Below are 14,359 nucleotides of genomic sequence, written 5' to 3'. Positions count from 1 at the left end.
GGCTACTATGAACTACATAGTAAGTTTGAGGGCAGACTCAACTACACAGTGAGTTTGAAGCCAGGTTGGGCTTCATGGTGAATTTGAAGGCAGCCTGAGTTACAGAATGAGTCTGAGGTTAGCCAAGCCTATATAGTGAGTCTGACATCAAACTGGGCTATATGCTGAGTTAGAGGCCAACCTGAGCTACATGGCAACTTTGAAGTCAACCTGGGCTAGACAAACCCCTGTCTCAGAGAGAGTGAAAAGGGCAGGCCACTGGAGCTAAAAGTGGTAGGAACTAGGAGATTTTTCTTTAGGTCTGTGAAACAAGCCCTATTGCTGTACAGGGTTGCTGTGGGAGAGAGAAGTATTGAAGGATCTCCACTCATATGCCCAGCACTTCCCTTTTAAGTGAGCCAATGCTGTCCCCTGTAGTCCCAAAGGCCATCATATTTTAGTAGAACCAGACCGAAGTGGGATCTGACCCCCCCAAAATTTCTGCATCCTACCATGGATCCAATCTCCAGCCAGTGTGTGATCATAAACCTGGGGGCAGCCACGGAGCCTTCTGCTCTCACACTCCAGGCCTGTCTGTCCTAGCTTTTCTTACATCATTCCAGCCTCTTCCTGGATCTTCCCACAGACAGTGCCCCTCCCGAGTCTGTCTCCAACAGTCTTAAAGGCAAAAAGGATGTTCTTCACAATCCTAGCCATTTAGCTTTTGATTGGTTTTCTAAAAGCTCACTAACCAGCAGGGCGTGCAGAGGAGCCAGCCAGGCCGATACCCCTCCCTCCTACCTACGTCCTTACCTGTGTCTCCAGAACAAACCATAGACACACAGACACACAGGAAATTTGGGAGTTGCCTTACAAACCTTGTGACTGTTGTTGAATTGGGCTTTTTCTTTAATACAAGGAACCCAGAAGGCTCTGAGGTTTTTTGCATTGTTTGTTTTAAGTATTTTTATTAATGGAGGTTTGAACCTAAGGCCTTGATGATGCAAGGCTGGGCAAACAGTCAGCCACTCCTCCAGTCCCTCACTGAAGATTTCAACCATTGAGCGATATATCCTTAGCCCTCTTTCTGCTCTTTAGTTGTGAAACAAGTTCTAACTAAATTGCTCAGAATAGCTTTAAACTCAGCCTGTAACCTGGGCAGGCCTTGAACTTTGAACCCTCCTACCTTGGCCCCTGGAGTAGCTAGGATTGCTGTGTACACCAGGCCAGGTCCTAGGATTTTGAACACACCTGGCTTTCAAGTATAGGACAAGTTTCCTTATGTTTGTCCCTGGCAGGAAAAGCCTTTGCCTTCCATGCCTTGTAATGCAAGGTAGCCCTGCTTGCTTGCCCGCCTGCCTCTCCTCCCCCCCCCCCCCCCCCCCCAGATTCATAATGAATAGATGAGGTCAACATGGGAGGAATGGTGTGTAAGCACACAGCTCACAAGGATGAGTCTTGTCTGGAGCCTTAATGGATCGGTAGCAATTACTAAATGACTTACTGTGTATGACCCTTTGATCAGGAGCTGGCTGTCTGACAGGTGTCGCCCAGAGGCGACACATCAGTCTTTGAAAAGACAGATCCTATCACAAGATGATACAGGAGGAATTTTCAAAGAATCCCGATCCGGCCCAGACCAAGGGCAATAAAATCCTATGTAGTTATTGCGGGAGGAAAAGTTTAGCTGTGGCATAGCTAGGCAGTGTCATTATCTTTGTTTAAGAGATTCGGCTGCTTGCCCCACCCTGGCTTCATGAGGAGGGTAACAATTACAGCCAGTCCCAACACTATGAAGAAGGCAATTAGGGAGGGGGAGGGCAGGGGAGGGCAGAAAGCACAGCCAGGCAGGCATTTGCCACCGACCTTGGTTTTTCACTTCAGCAAACTCCTTGTTGTACTCTTCTAGTGTTTCCCTAAGTTTCTGGTTCTCTGTTTCAATGTCGTGTAGACGCTGCACTTTTATTTCCAGCTGTTGCCCGAGGTCCAGGGCTGGTACGGGATCTACACAATGGGAGAACACAGGTCAGCATACTTATCCAGATCCTCTGGGAAACACTCTACCACAACCAAGCTATGCTCTTAGCCTCTCAATGGTGGACTCTAGGCAAGCCCTCTTCTGCTGAGACGCACCTCTAGTTCATTATTGGGGAAGTCCAAGTAGGTGTTGTATCTGAGCCACACCCAGGCCCTTCCTAGCAGGTCTAGGCCAGTATCCAGAAGTCAGCTCCTGGAGACTGCCTTGGGGCCTAGATTCATAGCCCCTTGGGCCACTGTCGAGGTATTTAGTCCAAGACCCTTAACATGTGGAAGTGGGGTGTCAACAGAACTCACTGGGATTTGCCCAACTCTGGTGGCTGGGATCTTTAAGGATTTTCATCCACTGGTTAAAGAGAAATAGACACAGGCGTACTGAGAGGGAGAAAGGGGCCCCAGGGCAGCCTATCTAATTTACAGAGCCTTCTTTGGGGGATACTGGCCCATGGAAAGGTGCCTCTATGTTAAATGAGCCTAGGAAGTCCAAGGACCTGGAACCAAGGGGGTTTCTCAGACCACAGAACACTTGAATGGACAGGACATTTTCTTAGAAGACTCTCACAATGACACTACAGAAGGGGCACTAAAGTTCAGTGAGGAGGAAGGGCTGGCCTGGGCTGACCTGGTTGACTGGTAGGGCCAGAGAAAGCTGAACTAAGCCTTGACTCCAGGTGATCACTATTCTATGTATACGGGAACTCATGGACAGAGGAAAGTACCTGAGGGCTCTGTAAGCACATGCCCTTCACTTTATTTTACTTTTGAGGCAGAGGATCGTGTAAACCATGCTGGCCTTGAACTTCTCATCCACCTGGCTTCATTGTACAGGTGCTAGGATTAGAGGCAACACCATGTTTAGGTCATGCGCTGCTGCATAACAAATCCAGAGCCTTGTGCATCAGTGTTTTGTGCTGGTTGAAGTTAGTGGAAGGTCTACCCCTGAACTGTATCTACAGCATGATGGTCCTTTACTGATGCTGGGTGTTAGGAAACAGTTAAAGACATACAATTGATGATGACCCCACAACACCCCTATGGCAGACCTGTGGCCAGCCAGCTAGGAAGCCACCAAGTTCCGCTGAGAATACAGAGAGCAAAAGAGCATCTGGGCCAGTCCTGGGAGGCCTTGTGGACAAAGAACATGATGTTTGTGGCTGGGGAGATGGCTCGGTCAGTAAAGAGCTTGCTATGCAAGCATGAAGACCTGAGTCTGAGTCCTCAGCACCCACATAAGCCAAGCATGGGCACCGGTACTCCCAGTAGTACAGTGGAGACAGACGGATTTCTCTAGCTCACTGCCAGCTAGCCTTGCAGTTTGTGAGTTCTAGGCCAGTGAGAGATGCTATCTCAAAAAACAGGGTAGATGGCTCCTGAGGAACAATACATGAAGCTGACTCTGGCTTCCACATCTATGTTCCTGTATACTCACACAGACTGGCCTTCCTCCCCAAAGGAATGATGTCTGCCAACAGATTTACTCAGGGTTAGATTTTAGTCTACAGTGGGAGAAAGCAGACAGGCAATTTATAGGACTAGGTTTTGGCCTCTGGCTTTCCCAAGAATTCTCAGCAGAAGGTGGACAGACAGACAGACAATGCTCTCAGTCCTTCTGTTTAGGAGGCAATTATAACCCACCTGCGGGGCCCCAGGGGAGCACAGCCTTTGGAATCCTGAGGGTAGAAGAATCCCCGAGTCACAGAGTTTAGAACGATGACTGAATCTGTCTGTGGCAGGGGCGCCAGCCTCGCTAGGGATGGCTGTGGAGATTTAGTGTCCTCTCAAGGAGGCTAAACACCACACATGGCAGATCAGCGAGGGTATATATTCCAGAACTCACTTAACTTGCCATTCCAGAGTCAGTAATTTTTCAGACCACCCCTGGTTCCTGGAAGCAAGGGCTGGCCTGGAATTCTCTGCGATGTCAATGTGTTCATAGCATTTACCCCATGCGTCACTAAGATTCGTGGAGCTCGAGTCTGCAGCCCTGAGGGAGCCTAGCACTGGGGCCTAACACCAACATTGTTCATCATGTGACTCAGGCTTGTTGGACACTTATGCAGCCTATGTACACAGTCCCTGCCTGTCTCCCTTTCTCATTCATGACTTTTCATTATTATTTTAATCCATATTAAAATATTTATGTTATGTTAGATTGCTAGAGCTATTTTGGGAACATAGTTCTTCCAAGCAGGAGTGGCAATAACAAGAAAAATGGAATTCTCAGACCATCCAGGTACTTTGTTTTCTTTTAATTGCACTGTCTTCCCAGGAAACTGAATCCCTCTCTGCCCTCCGTATCTTCAGGCTGAGAAAATGGATTGAGAAAAAACAAGCACTATGCCACAGCCCCTTTATACGGAAGGACAAGCTGAGCTTGGTCCAGGTCAGGGGTGAGGAGGAGAAGGAGCTCTACATGCAGAGCATCTGGGAATGTTCACTGACAGTGCCTTTTCTAGCACAACTGCTAGTGCCAATTAGACTTTCAGGAGCTACGGTCGCATTCTGTACACATGTATGTGTGTGTGCATGTGGAAAGGCATTGATGAGGGTACCTTCCACAATCTTTCTCCACCTTGCTGAGACAGTGTCTTTCATTTGGCCTGGAGCTCACTAAGTAGGTTAGACTGCCTGGCTAGGCCAGCATTCCACCAGTTTCCACCTCCCCAGCTCCAGGGATTACAGACTCACAGAAGCTTTTTACATGGGCACTGGGGATGGAACACAGATCCGCGTGTTTGCCAAGCACTTACTGGCTGAGCCATCTCCCCAGGCCCCTCCAGGCCATTCCTATTTAAAGGCTAGGACCCAGTGTGTCTGCTTCTGATGAAAAAATAGCTTCCATCTTGCCATTCAGCAGGAAACCAGTAACATACGAAGAGAACATGTATATTATGAGCAAATAGTAACCAACTACGCCGTAAGACAAGTTCTCGGCACGTCCCGCTGTGAATGGAAGTTCTGGCACTCTTGGACTGAGTCATTACAGCATCTATATTTAATTTAACAGTACTAAAGTTAATGGCAAAGTAGCAAAACTGGCCACAGAATAGAAAAAGAACTGAATGTTCAAGTAGTTTGATGCATTAGACTCTCGACTTTACGATGGTGCACTGCATGGCTGAAGGCCTACAGCATGGGAACATTGTTTTGGGATATGTAAAAGCCATTGGTAAAGTACCTCTTAGGCTTAATTTTTATTATGTGTATTAAAGGAACGGCTAATTACCACATGATGGTATAATAGTCCTAGCATGTTTGAGCTGGAGACCAAAACAATGAACTTCAGCAGCCAAACCCCGACCTGCATGTTAAGCTGGGGAAATCATAGCTTTCTGTCTCGTTAACGATTTCCAATGCCATTTAAACGCCACACAAGCATTGTTAGGTCTCAGGCTGTACGTCAGAAGCCTCTCAACTCTGCAGTTCAATTACAGAATTGTCGGGGGGGAGGAGACAGAACACACCCATAGACAGAAGAATAACATGCAAAGTTCTGGAAGCCACCTGCCCAGCCTCCAACCCAACATGCTTTGCCACTAGCCCCTTCCACCCACCATGACAAACTCAAAAAACATTTTCCGATAATCTGATAAGTTAATTCCTGAAGCAGGCTTGGAGGTAGTGTGCACTTCGTTATGCAACTCAGGACCTTAAACAGCATAATTACATAACGAACAACCCCATCACCTGGATTTATTCAGCACATTTTGCTAAGCGCGGTGACATTAGCTCATTAATTCTAGTCATGCCTGCAGAAGCTGGAGGAAGGCGTGCTGAGATGTGTCAGGCCTGGCATCTCCCCCAGGGACAGGGATGGGAAGGAAAGCTGGCCAGGCCAACAGGTATGCGAAATGCTAATTATGAATGCGACTTCCTGAGCCAGCAGCCACCTCAATTATACTGTCTCTTCATGCACTAATTTAACAAGGGTTTCCTAAGTGGCTACATGATCTGGGAAAGGCCAGGGTTGGGCACTGCAAGGGATACCGCGCCAAGTCATCAAGAGGCAGCTTCCCTGGAGAGGTAGCCCAGGTAACATCAAATATCAATGGGAAAGGAAAAAATGGCCACACTAAAGATCACACGAGTGGAAGATAGATTCCATATAAATGGCAAAGAGGAGCCTTTTCCTTTTCCAGTAAGAGGGGACAGAGATACTTAAGTAGCTGCCTTAATAGAGACACAGGGAAAGTCAGGAGCACAGTGCCAGGAAGGACAGAAACATTCATCACCACTAAAGGTAACTGATAATGTTAATTTTATGACACAGGGTGGTTCTGGATGCTAAAGGAATACTACTTGATAAGCTTTGAAAGGCTTGCCAAGGGAGCTGAAGTATATACCCCAGCACACTAACCCAAAACTGACAGGACAGGAGACAAGATCATCCATAATAATGGGTACAAATTTCAAAACTCCATTCACATCTATTAATAACAGATGTAAAATCATTTCTTTCTGTGTGCTGGGGAAGAAAGACAGAGTCTTGAGAATGCAAGGCCACTGAGTCACACCCCAGCCTCTCACTGGGGGATTCTAGGCAGGTGCTCTACCACTTAGCCACACCCCCAGCCCCTCACTGGGGGATTCTAGGCAGGAGGCTCCACCACTGAGCCACGCCCCCAGCCCCTCACTGGGGGATTCTAGGCAGGTGCTCTCCCACTGAGCCACACCCCAGCCCCTCACTGGGGGATTCTAGGCAGGGGCTCTCCCACTTAGCCACACCCCCAGCCCCTCACTGGGGGATTCTAGGCAGGGGCTCTACCACTTAGCCACACCCCCAGCCCCTCACTGGGGGATTCTAGGCAGATGCTCTTTTACCAAGAAACCTAGCAAAATGTCAGTATGGGTGCAAAAGTCTGGGACACTACCAACCCACACAGCTGCACAACAAGTGTTCCTTTAGTATGCACGGGGAATATCCAACAGCAAGCAGAGTTGCAAACAAGTTTTGATAAATTCAAAAGAACAAATATCATCCGAAGCACATTCTCTGGCCACAATGGAGTAAAACATGCACTGGACCTCTTAAGAACATAAAAAAAGGAGCAAATCAAACGCAAAGTAAGCAGAAGTGAGCAAAGGAGATTGGGGAGCAATAAAACTGAAAAGGCAAAGAAAAAAAAATCAATGCAAACAAAAGCAGGTTCTTAAGAAAAAAAAATCATTGAAATTGATTAGCTCCTAGCCAGACTGATCTAGAAAAAGCATAGAATTTAAAATCCCAAGATCAGAAAATACCAGAATGTATATGACCACACATCCTCTAATTCTTTTTTTTTTTCTATATTCTGCCCCCTTCCTTCCTTCCTTTTTGAGACAGGGTCTCTTACATAGCGCTAGATGGCATGAAAATCAGTATGTAATCCAGGTTGGCCTCAAACTCACAGAGATCTGCCTGCCTGTGCCCCCTGGACTGCAGAGATCAGAGGTGTGTACTATCACAAGTGGCACAACATACAGAGTCTTAAGAAGGCAGAATGTACCTTTAGTCCCCACATGGAGAGGTGGAGACAGGTGAGTTTCTGTGAGTGAGTTTGAGGCTAGCCTAGTCTATATATTGAGTTCTAGGCTGGCCAGGGCTATAAAGTAAGATTCTATCTTTTAATAAAAAGATATATACTATGATTAACATCATGCCCAAAGCCAGGTATGGTGGTGCATACCTGTAATCCCAGGAGTCTGGAAGATACAGATAGGTAGATCTATGTAAGTTCTGGATCAGACTGGTTGATATGGTGACAAAATGTCTAAAACATACCCCAACCTGGAAAAATAACTCGGTGGGTAAAGCACCCGGCATGACAGACAGCCCGAGTACCAGAGTTCTGACTCCCAGCATCCGTCTGAAATGCCAGGTCAGGTAGCCAGTGGAGACAGAAGCACCCCTGGGGCTTGCTGGCCTATCACCTTAGCATACTTGGAGAGTCCCAAGTCCCAGAGAACGGCTCTGCTTTAAAAAACAAGACAGCTCCAGATGAGTAATACACTAGATTGACCTCTGACCTACACACTCTCCTGTGCATATACATATATAAACAAAAGTGAAAATAAAATTGGAAATCATCAAATCTGACTCAGAAGGAAATAAAAAACATTTTAGTACTATATATCTTGTAATGAAGTTCAATTTGAAATGAAAACCAGCAACAGCAGGCCCACTGTCATCACTCCTTCCCAGGAGCTATCAGTAGTTAATGGCTGCTGAGGGATTGAGGAGTTTTCTTCAGGGGCGTAGCTGCTGGTCATTTGCCCAAGGGTCCAGTATGTCTCCACTCATAGGCATATAAGCAACCTTAACTAAACTCAGTGGGTCACAAAACCAGGGAAAGAAAATTGAAAATGAGGGGAATTTGGAGGGAAGAAGGGATGATAATTGCGGAGCTAAGAGAGGGTAAGGGTTTGTGTGAAAAAGACAAACAAGTTTATAAACATATATAAAATTGCCAAAAGACAGTAAATAAAAAGGAAAGAAAGAAAGAAAAAAGGGAGAAAGAAAAGTCCCCAACCGAAATGACTTCAGAGTTTAACTATAGGAATGTGAAAAAGAAATAATCGTGGCTTTGGAGGGAATACTTCCAGCTTGGGAGGCGAGCTCAGAGCCTTGCCTCTGGTTAATAAACACAAACATCTGTACCCTACATTCCTGACAACTTTAAAGACAAAAATCTTTACTAAAACGCTAACGTAGTGATCCAGCCAATTTTGCTCATTCTTTTCATTCAGTAGTGCTGGGGATTGAACCCTATCTATCTATCTATCTATCTATCTATCTATCTATCTATCTATCTATCTATCTATCTATCCACCCCACCCCCCAAATCCATCCATAAGGTAGTGGCGGGGATTAAACCCAGGGCTTTGTACGTTAGGGAAGTAGTCTACTACTGAACTTGCCTTGTATGCATGAGGACCTGCATTTGATCACCCAAACACATGTAAAAAGGCTGGGGTGAGGTTTGTGGGGGGCAGCTGGTGGACACTTCTAAGCCCAGAGACAGGAGGCTTAGAAGTCTCTGGGGCTTGCTGGACATCTACTCTAGCCTAACTGGCAAGCCTTAGCTCTCAGTGAGACAAACAAGCAAGCAACACCACCACCCAAAACCCAAGGTGGGCATCTCCTGGGGAATGACAGCCAAGGTTGATCTCTGGTCTCTATATGCACACACATATGCACCCACCTTCACACACTCTAACAAAACTTCAGTGCACTGGGGATAGAGCTCAATACTAGAATGCTTATCTTGCATGTGCGAGGCCCTGGGTTCAATGCCTAGCACCATTAATAAACTATGTATATGTCTGTACACTTAGATAATTTTCAATTTTGAATGTTTTAATTAAGCATTTTAATTCTCTTCACTCTGCTCACTGCTCTGTGCATGTGTGCGTGTGCGTGTGGCACTGGGGATTGAATCACCCTAGGCAAACACACTGCACTGAGCACAGCCTCAGTCTCTCTTTACTTTTCATTTTGACACAGGGTCCCATTACATTGCCCAGGCTGTACTCGAATTCACTTTGCCTCCAAAGAACTGGGATTGTAGTTCTGAACTACTATGCCTGGCTGTAGCGTCTTATTTTTAGAATGTGATATATAGAATTTTTTTTTCAAAATACACTACTACTATAATTGTCTATGCATATTATACACATAAATATATCTTGGGTTCTGAGTCCCAAATTTTTTACTTGAGATAAATGGCCTTGTCTCAGTTGGTAGAGTACTTGCATAGCGCACAGAACGTTCTGAGTTTGATCTCTAGCTCCATATGAACCAGGCCTGGTGCCCCACACACCTGTACTCAAGAGGCAGCAGGGAGATGGGGAATTTAAGGTCATCCTCAGCTATAAAGTGAGTCTGAGGCTAGCCTGAAGGTACATAAAGATGTCTGGCTAGTGCTCTGCTTTGATGGATTTGGCTAGTAGTATGCAGTAGGAAGGGATGAGCCCGGGGAGCAGGGAATTATGGAGGGAGGTCGTGGCAGGTGTGGTAAGAAGCGCTTAAGTGTGGGCCAGCTTCTGGACGTGCATTTATTAGGAATGAGGAAAGAACAGAGTCTTTGATGACACCTGCATGGAGGCCAATGCATCTTCTTTATAATGATGCCACTCACTGTCTCTGAGGGTGGTTGGGGCGTGTGTGTGTGTGTGTGTGTGTGTGTGTGTGTGTGTGTGTGTGTGTGCGCGCGCGCGCGCGCGCGCGCGCGCTTGCTTCTGCTCCTGAGGAGTTTCGGAAGTCTCCTAGGACAGCATGGTCTACACTGACATGAGGTTGAGGAGAAGTCCTGGCAGAGGAAGAAGCCAGGATGAGAGTGTGACCAGATAGAGTGGTGACTCAACAGGTGTGGTCACCTCTCAGCAAAGTCTGCCTCTGTGGGGATAGAGCACAAAAGAAGAGAACGTTTGGGCCAGTCTGGGGCTGAGCCGCTCGCTCACCCTGGTCCTCTAGCACTTCAATATAAACATTTTGTTTGGGTGTCTCTGTCCACTATCCAGGCAGCTGGCATCCCCAATGAAGGGAAGCAGTGTCAAATAAAGGGGTCCCAAAGTCACTGAAGGCACACTGAGAGGCTGCATCTCAGCCATAGGCTGTCAAGCCAGCTTCAGATCTAGCTAGAACTGTTTATGTCAGGGATGACTTGGGGATGGCAGTTGGGCTTGTGGCAAATGGATCCACCATATACTGTGAGGCCTTAGAAATCTCATCTTAATAAACCCTGGGCCCATGTTTACACAGAGCTCTGCAGGCAACACAGGGCTGTCCCCTGCCACTAGCTCCAGGAAGAATGTGTTCCTTGTGAGCACCATCCCAGGGATGACATCACATGCAGGCCGACTCTACTCTTTGCCGGGACACTCTGGGCTAATGTAATCATACGATTACATAATTAACCCAGCTGTCTCATTAAGAAAATCAACTGGAATTCAGGGCATAATTAGTTATATGACAATTAGCATGCTGATGAGCAACCGATGAAAAGCTGTCTAGATACCCAGCGTGCCAGGACCACCCCAGTCATGTCCGGGCTTGGGGTTGGGGGCTGGGGAGGAATGGGTGGGATGAGGCCACACACCTTTGTGTACAAGCACACCAAGAAGGACTCCCTGGGTCAGTTTGGGGAGTTCTCAACATGCTAGTCAGGACAGCCAAGGGCTTGGATGAGCTGGACCGAAATGGAAGGCCCTAAAAATGAGGAAAGCATGCGGAAGCAGCTGGCACAGACACAGACGTTCACCTTGTAACTTTCACTTCTTCAAAGTGCTTACAGCTGAGTGTTGGGGATGTGGCTTCATGAGAAGAGCACTTGCTTAGCATGCACAAAGCCCTGGATTCCACCCCAGGAAACCCAGAACTCAGAAGGTGAAAGCCAGAGGAGGGGCTATCCTTAGTACACAGTGATGCAGAGAACAGCATGGAGTCTATGAGACTATCTTAAAACAATAGCATGAGTTTATAGTAGATCAATCACTTGCTAACAGCATATAGAAGATAAAAGATGTGCCAAGTTCGTCTGATGTCCTAGTCAGGGAGAGTGGAAAAAAGCTGTCCTATGTCTGTTTTCCAATTCTCCAGTGCGAAGCATAACGGATTCTTGTCCCCTGTAGCAGCTTCAGGACCAATTCTGGGCCAAAGAGCCACAGGGAAGGCAGGAAGCAGCTGAATGCCTGCCTGCAGCCCAAGCTGCGCTGCTCCTCAGAAGTCCCTGGTTTCCTTTGTTTTGGTTTGGTGCCTGAGGTTGCTTCTTAGTAATATGAATGAAAATGTCCCAGGAAGACAGACAGGATACCTGTGAGGGTGACTGTGCAGGTCTCAGGCCACTAAAGTCACTGTGTAAGAGTGAGGGGTGTTGGCCTATTTGCCAACATCAGGAGTCTTGGACCACCTGAACTTGACTAGCCTGCTGGGGCCTGACAAGAGCAGCCATATTTTTCCAGTCTTGAAGGCTATCATACCAATAGTAGCATGGTGGTGTGCAAACCAAGAACGGTTCCAACCTACGCATCGCACACCCTGTCAGCTTTCCCTGGGAGTCATTTTATGGCCAGCAGGGAGGAAGGAGGAATGGAAGCAAAGTTTCTAATTTTATCTCTAATGTGTCCTCCCAGAAAGTAATGGCACAAAGGACCAGATGGCTATTTCACCCTTGTGGAGGGACATTAAAAAGCAGACCTTGAGCTGAGGCTGTAGCTCTCTCTGCTTGTAGAGTGCTTGCCTACCATGCTCAGTGGATTCGACCTCCAGCCGAGTACCGCATAAATGGATAAATGGGGCCTGGTGGTGTACATCTGTAATACCAGCGCTTGGGAGGCTGGAGGATCAGGACTGCAGGGTCTTCAATGGCCATATGAGTTTGAGGTCAGTCTGGGCCACTGGGACCTTGTCTCGTGGGGAGGGGAAAGATTATCTCTGGGTCCTCATAATGGGGCTAGTCCCCACGAAGAGAATGCTCTTAATCTGAATCCTATCTCTAACTTTGGGTGCCTGGAGACACAAGCCTTGTGCAGAGTTTTCTGTCAACTTTGTATAAAGTTCTGGAAATAGAATAACCCACAAATGAGCTCTTTCTAGGAAGTTCTAGTTTAGTTCTTCAGAAAACCCATGCTACATTGTGATAGTTAATCTTCATTGCCAACTTAACTGGATTTAGAATCACCATAAAACTATATGCCTGGATTTGTTTATGAAGGTGTTTCTAGAAAGATTTAATTGAGGAATGAAGACTCATTCCCTAGGCTGGGGTCCTGCACTGACTGGAAAGGAGACAGTGAGCTGGGCACCGGCCTCCGTCTCTGCTTCCTGACTGTGGGTGCCGTGTGAGCAGCGCCTCATAAGCTCGCCATGTATCCCCTCATGATATATTAAACTTCTTAGAACTGTGATCCTAAACAAACCCTTTCTCCCAAAAGTTGCTTTTGTTCACAGCAATAGGAAAAGTAACTACCACACAGGTGCTTTGCAAAAAACCACAGGCTAGGGCGGCCTAGCAAGTTGAGGTGGTTCTTACACCACAGTTGGGAGCCCTGTTTCATGAGGCGATAAATATTTTACAGTGCTGGTAATACGCTTCCTAAGACTTCAGTTTTAAAAGCTCCCAGGCATTGCTTTTGCATTTGAAGGGTCTCATTGGTAGGAAGTAAACTGCCACTGAGTCAGGAGTCAAATATGATACTTGCAAAGTGACTGCAGAAGCAAGAAGACAGGCAGCTTGCAAAGCAATTTTACCAGGGAACTTTGTAGCCCAGGCCAAGTCCTGTAACAGCAGCAGCAACAAACATAGTAGTAGCTTCACCAACTTGGTGCCTTTGTCTCATGTCTTAGGACTCTTGTGTATATGTAGTGTAAATGTAGGTATTCACATGCATGCACGTGTGTGTGAGTTGCATGTGTATGTGTATATGGGGAGGCCAGACATGCCTTACTCAATTGTTCTCTGCCTTATTTCTTGACGGAGGGTTTCAGTGAACCCTCCCTGGCTGGCTGTTTGGAAAGTCACAGAATTACACACACACACCACCATACCTGGATTTTTTTGAGTGGTTGCTGGAGACCCAAATTCAGGTCTTCGTACTTGAGTGGCTAAGATTTTACCAACTAAGGGATCTCTCCAGTACAAGTCTAAGGATTCTTTTTAAAAAACTGTTAACTGGTGTGGAAACACAGGTCTGTAAACCTAGTACTTGGGAGGCTTGGGCAGGATTCAGATTTTCAGGACGTTCTGGGCTATAACAGCCTTATCTTTCAGACTTTATCTCAACATACTCCTGCACACACAGCTACCCCAAACTACTGCATCAAGAACTTTCCAGAACAGACATTTAATCATGTCATGGACAGTTTTATGAATACACTACAAGCAGGCAGGTAACTGTGATCCTATCTGTGATGCTTTGGTAAGGACAACCATCTCAATCAGGGTTTCTATTGCTGTGATGAAATACCATGACCCAAGCAATTTGGGGACAAAGGGGTTTATTCAGGTTGTACTTCCACATCATTGTTAATCAATGAAGGAAATCAGGGCAGGAACTCAAACAGAACAGGAATCTAGAGGCAGGAACTGATGCAAAGGCCATGGCGGGTGCTGCTCACTGATTTGCTTCCACGGCTTGTTCAGCCTGCTTTCTTATAGAACCCAGGACCACTGGCCCGGGGATGGCACCAACAACGCGCTGGGCCCTCCCATCAGTCACTCATTAAGAGAATGCCCTGCAGGCTTGCCTACAGCCCAATTTTAAGGAGGCTGTCTTCTCTGATGACTCTAGCTTGTGTCACGCTGACGTAAAACCAGCCTAGAGACTGAGACTTGGAATGCAAGCGATTAGTTTGCTGATTTATGTT

General features: G+C 46.8%; 1 protein-coding gene across 30 annotated transcripts in view; it reads right to left on the bottom strand.

Moving 5' to 3' along the window:
• Cux1 (cut-like homeobox 1) overlaps positions 1-14,359 on the bottom strand; it is a 318,820-nt gene that overhangs the window by 121,088 nt on the left and 183,373 nt on the right. For all 30 annotated transcript variants that reach the window (NM_053860.1, NM_001415775.1, NM_001415774.1 and 27 more), the window contains 1 exon segment: positions 1,846-1,983. In NM_053860.1, the coding sequence (NP_446312.1) occupies positions 1,846-1,983 (138 nt within the window).

This window comes from Rattus norvegicus, chromosome 12 (genome assembly GCF_021556685.1).
Source record: "Rattus norvegicus strain SHRSP/BbbUtx chromosome 12, alternate assembly SHRSP_T2T, whole genome shotgun sequence".
NCBI lineage: Eukaryota > Metazoa > Chordata > Mammalia > Rodentia > Muridae > Rattus > Rattus norvegicus.
This window is presented reverse-complemented; position numbering and strand designations above follow the sequence as displayed.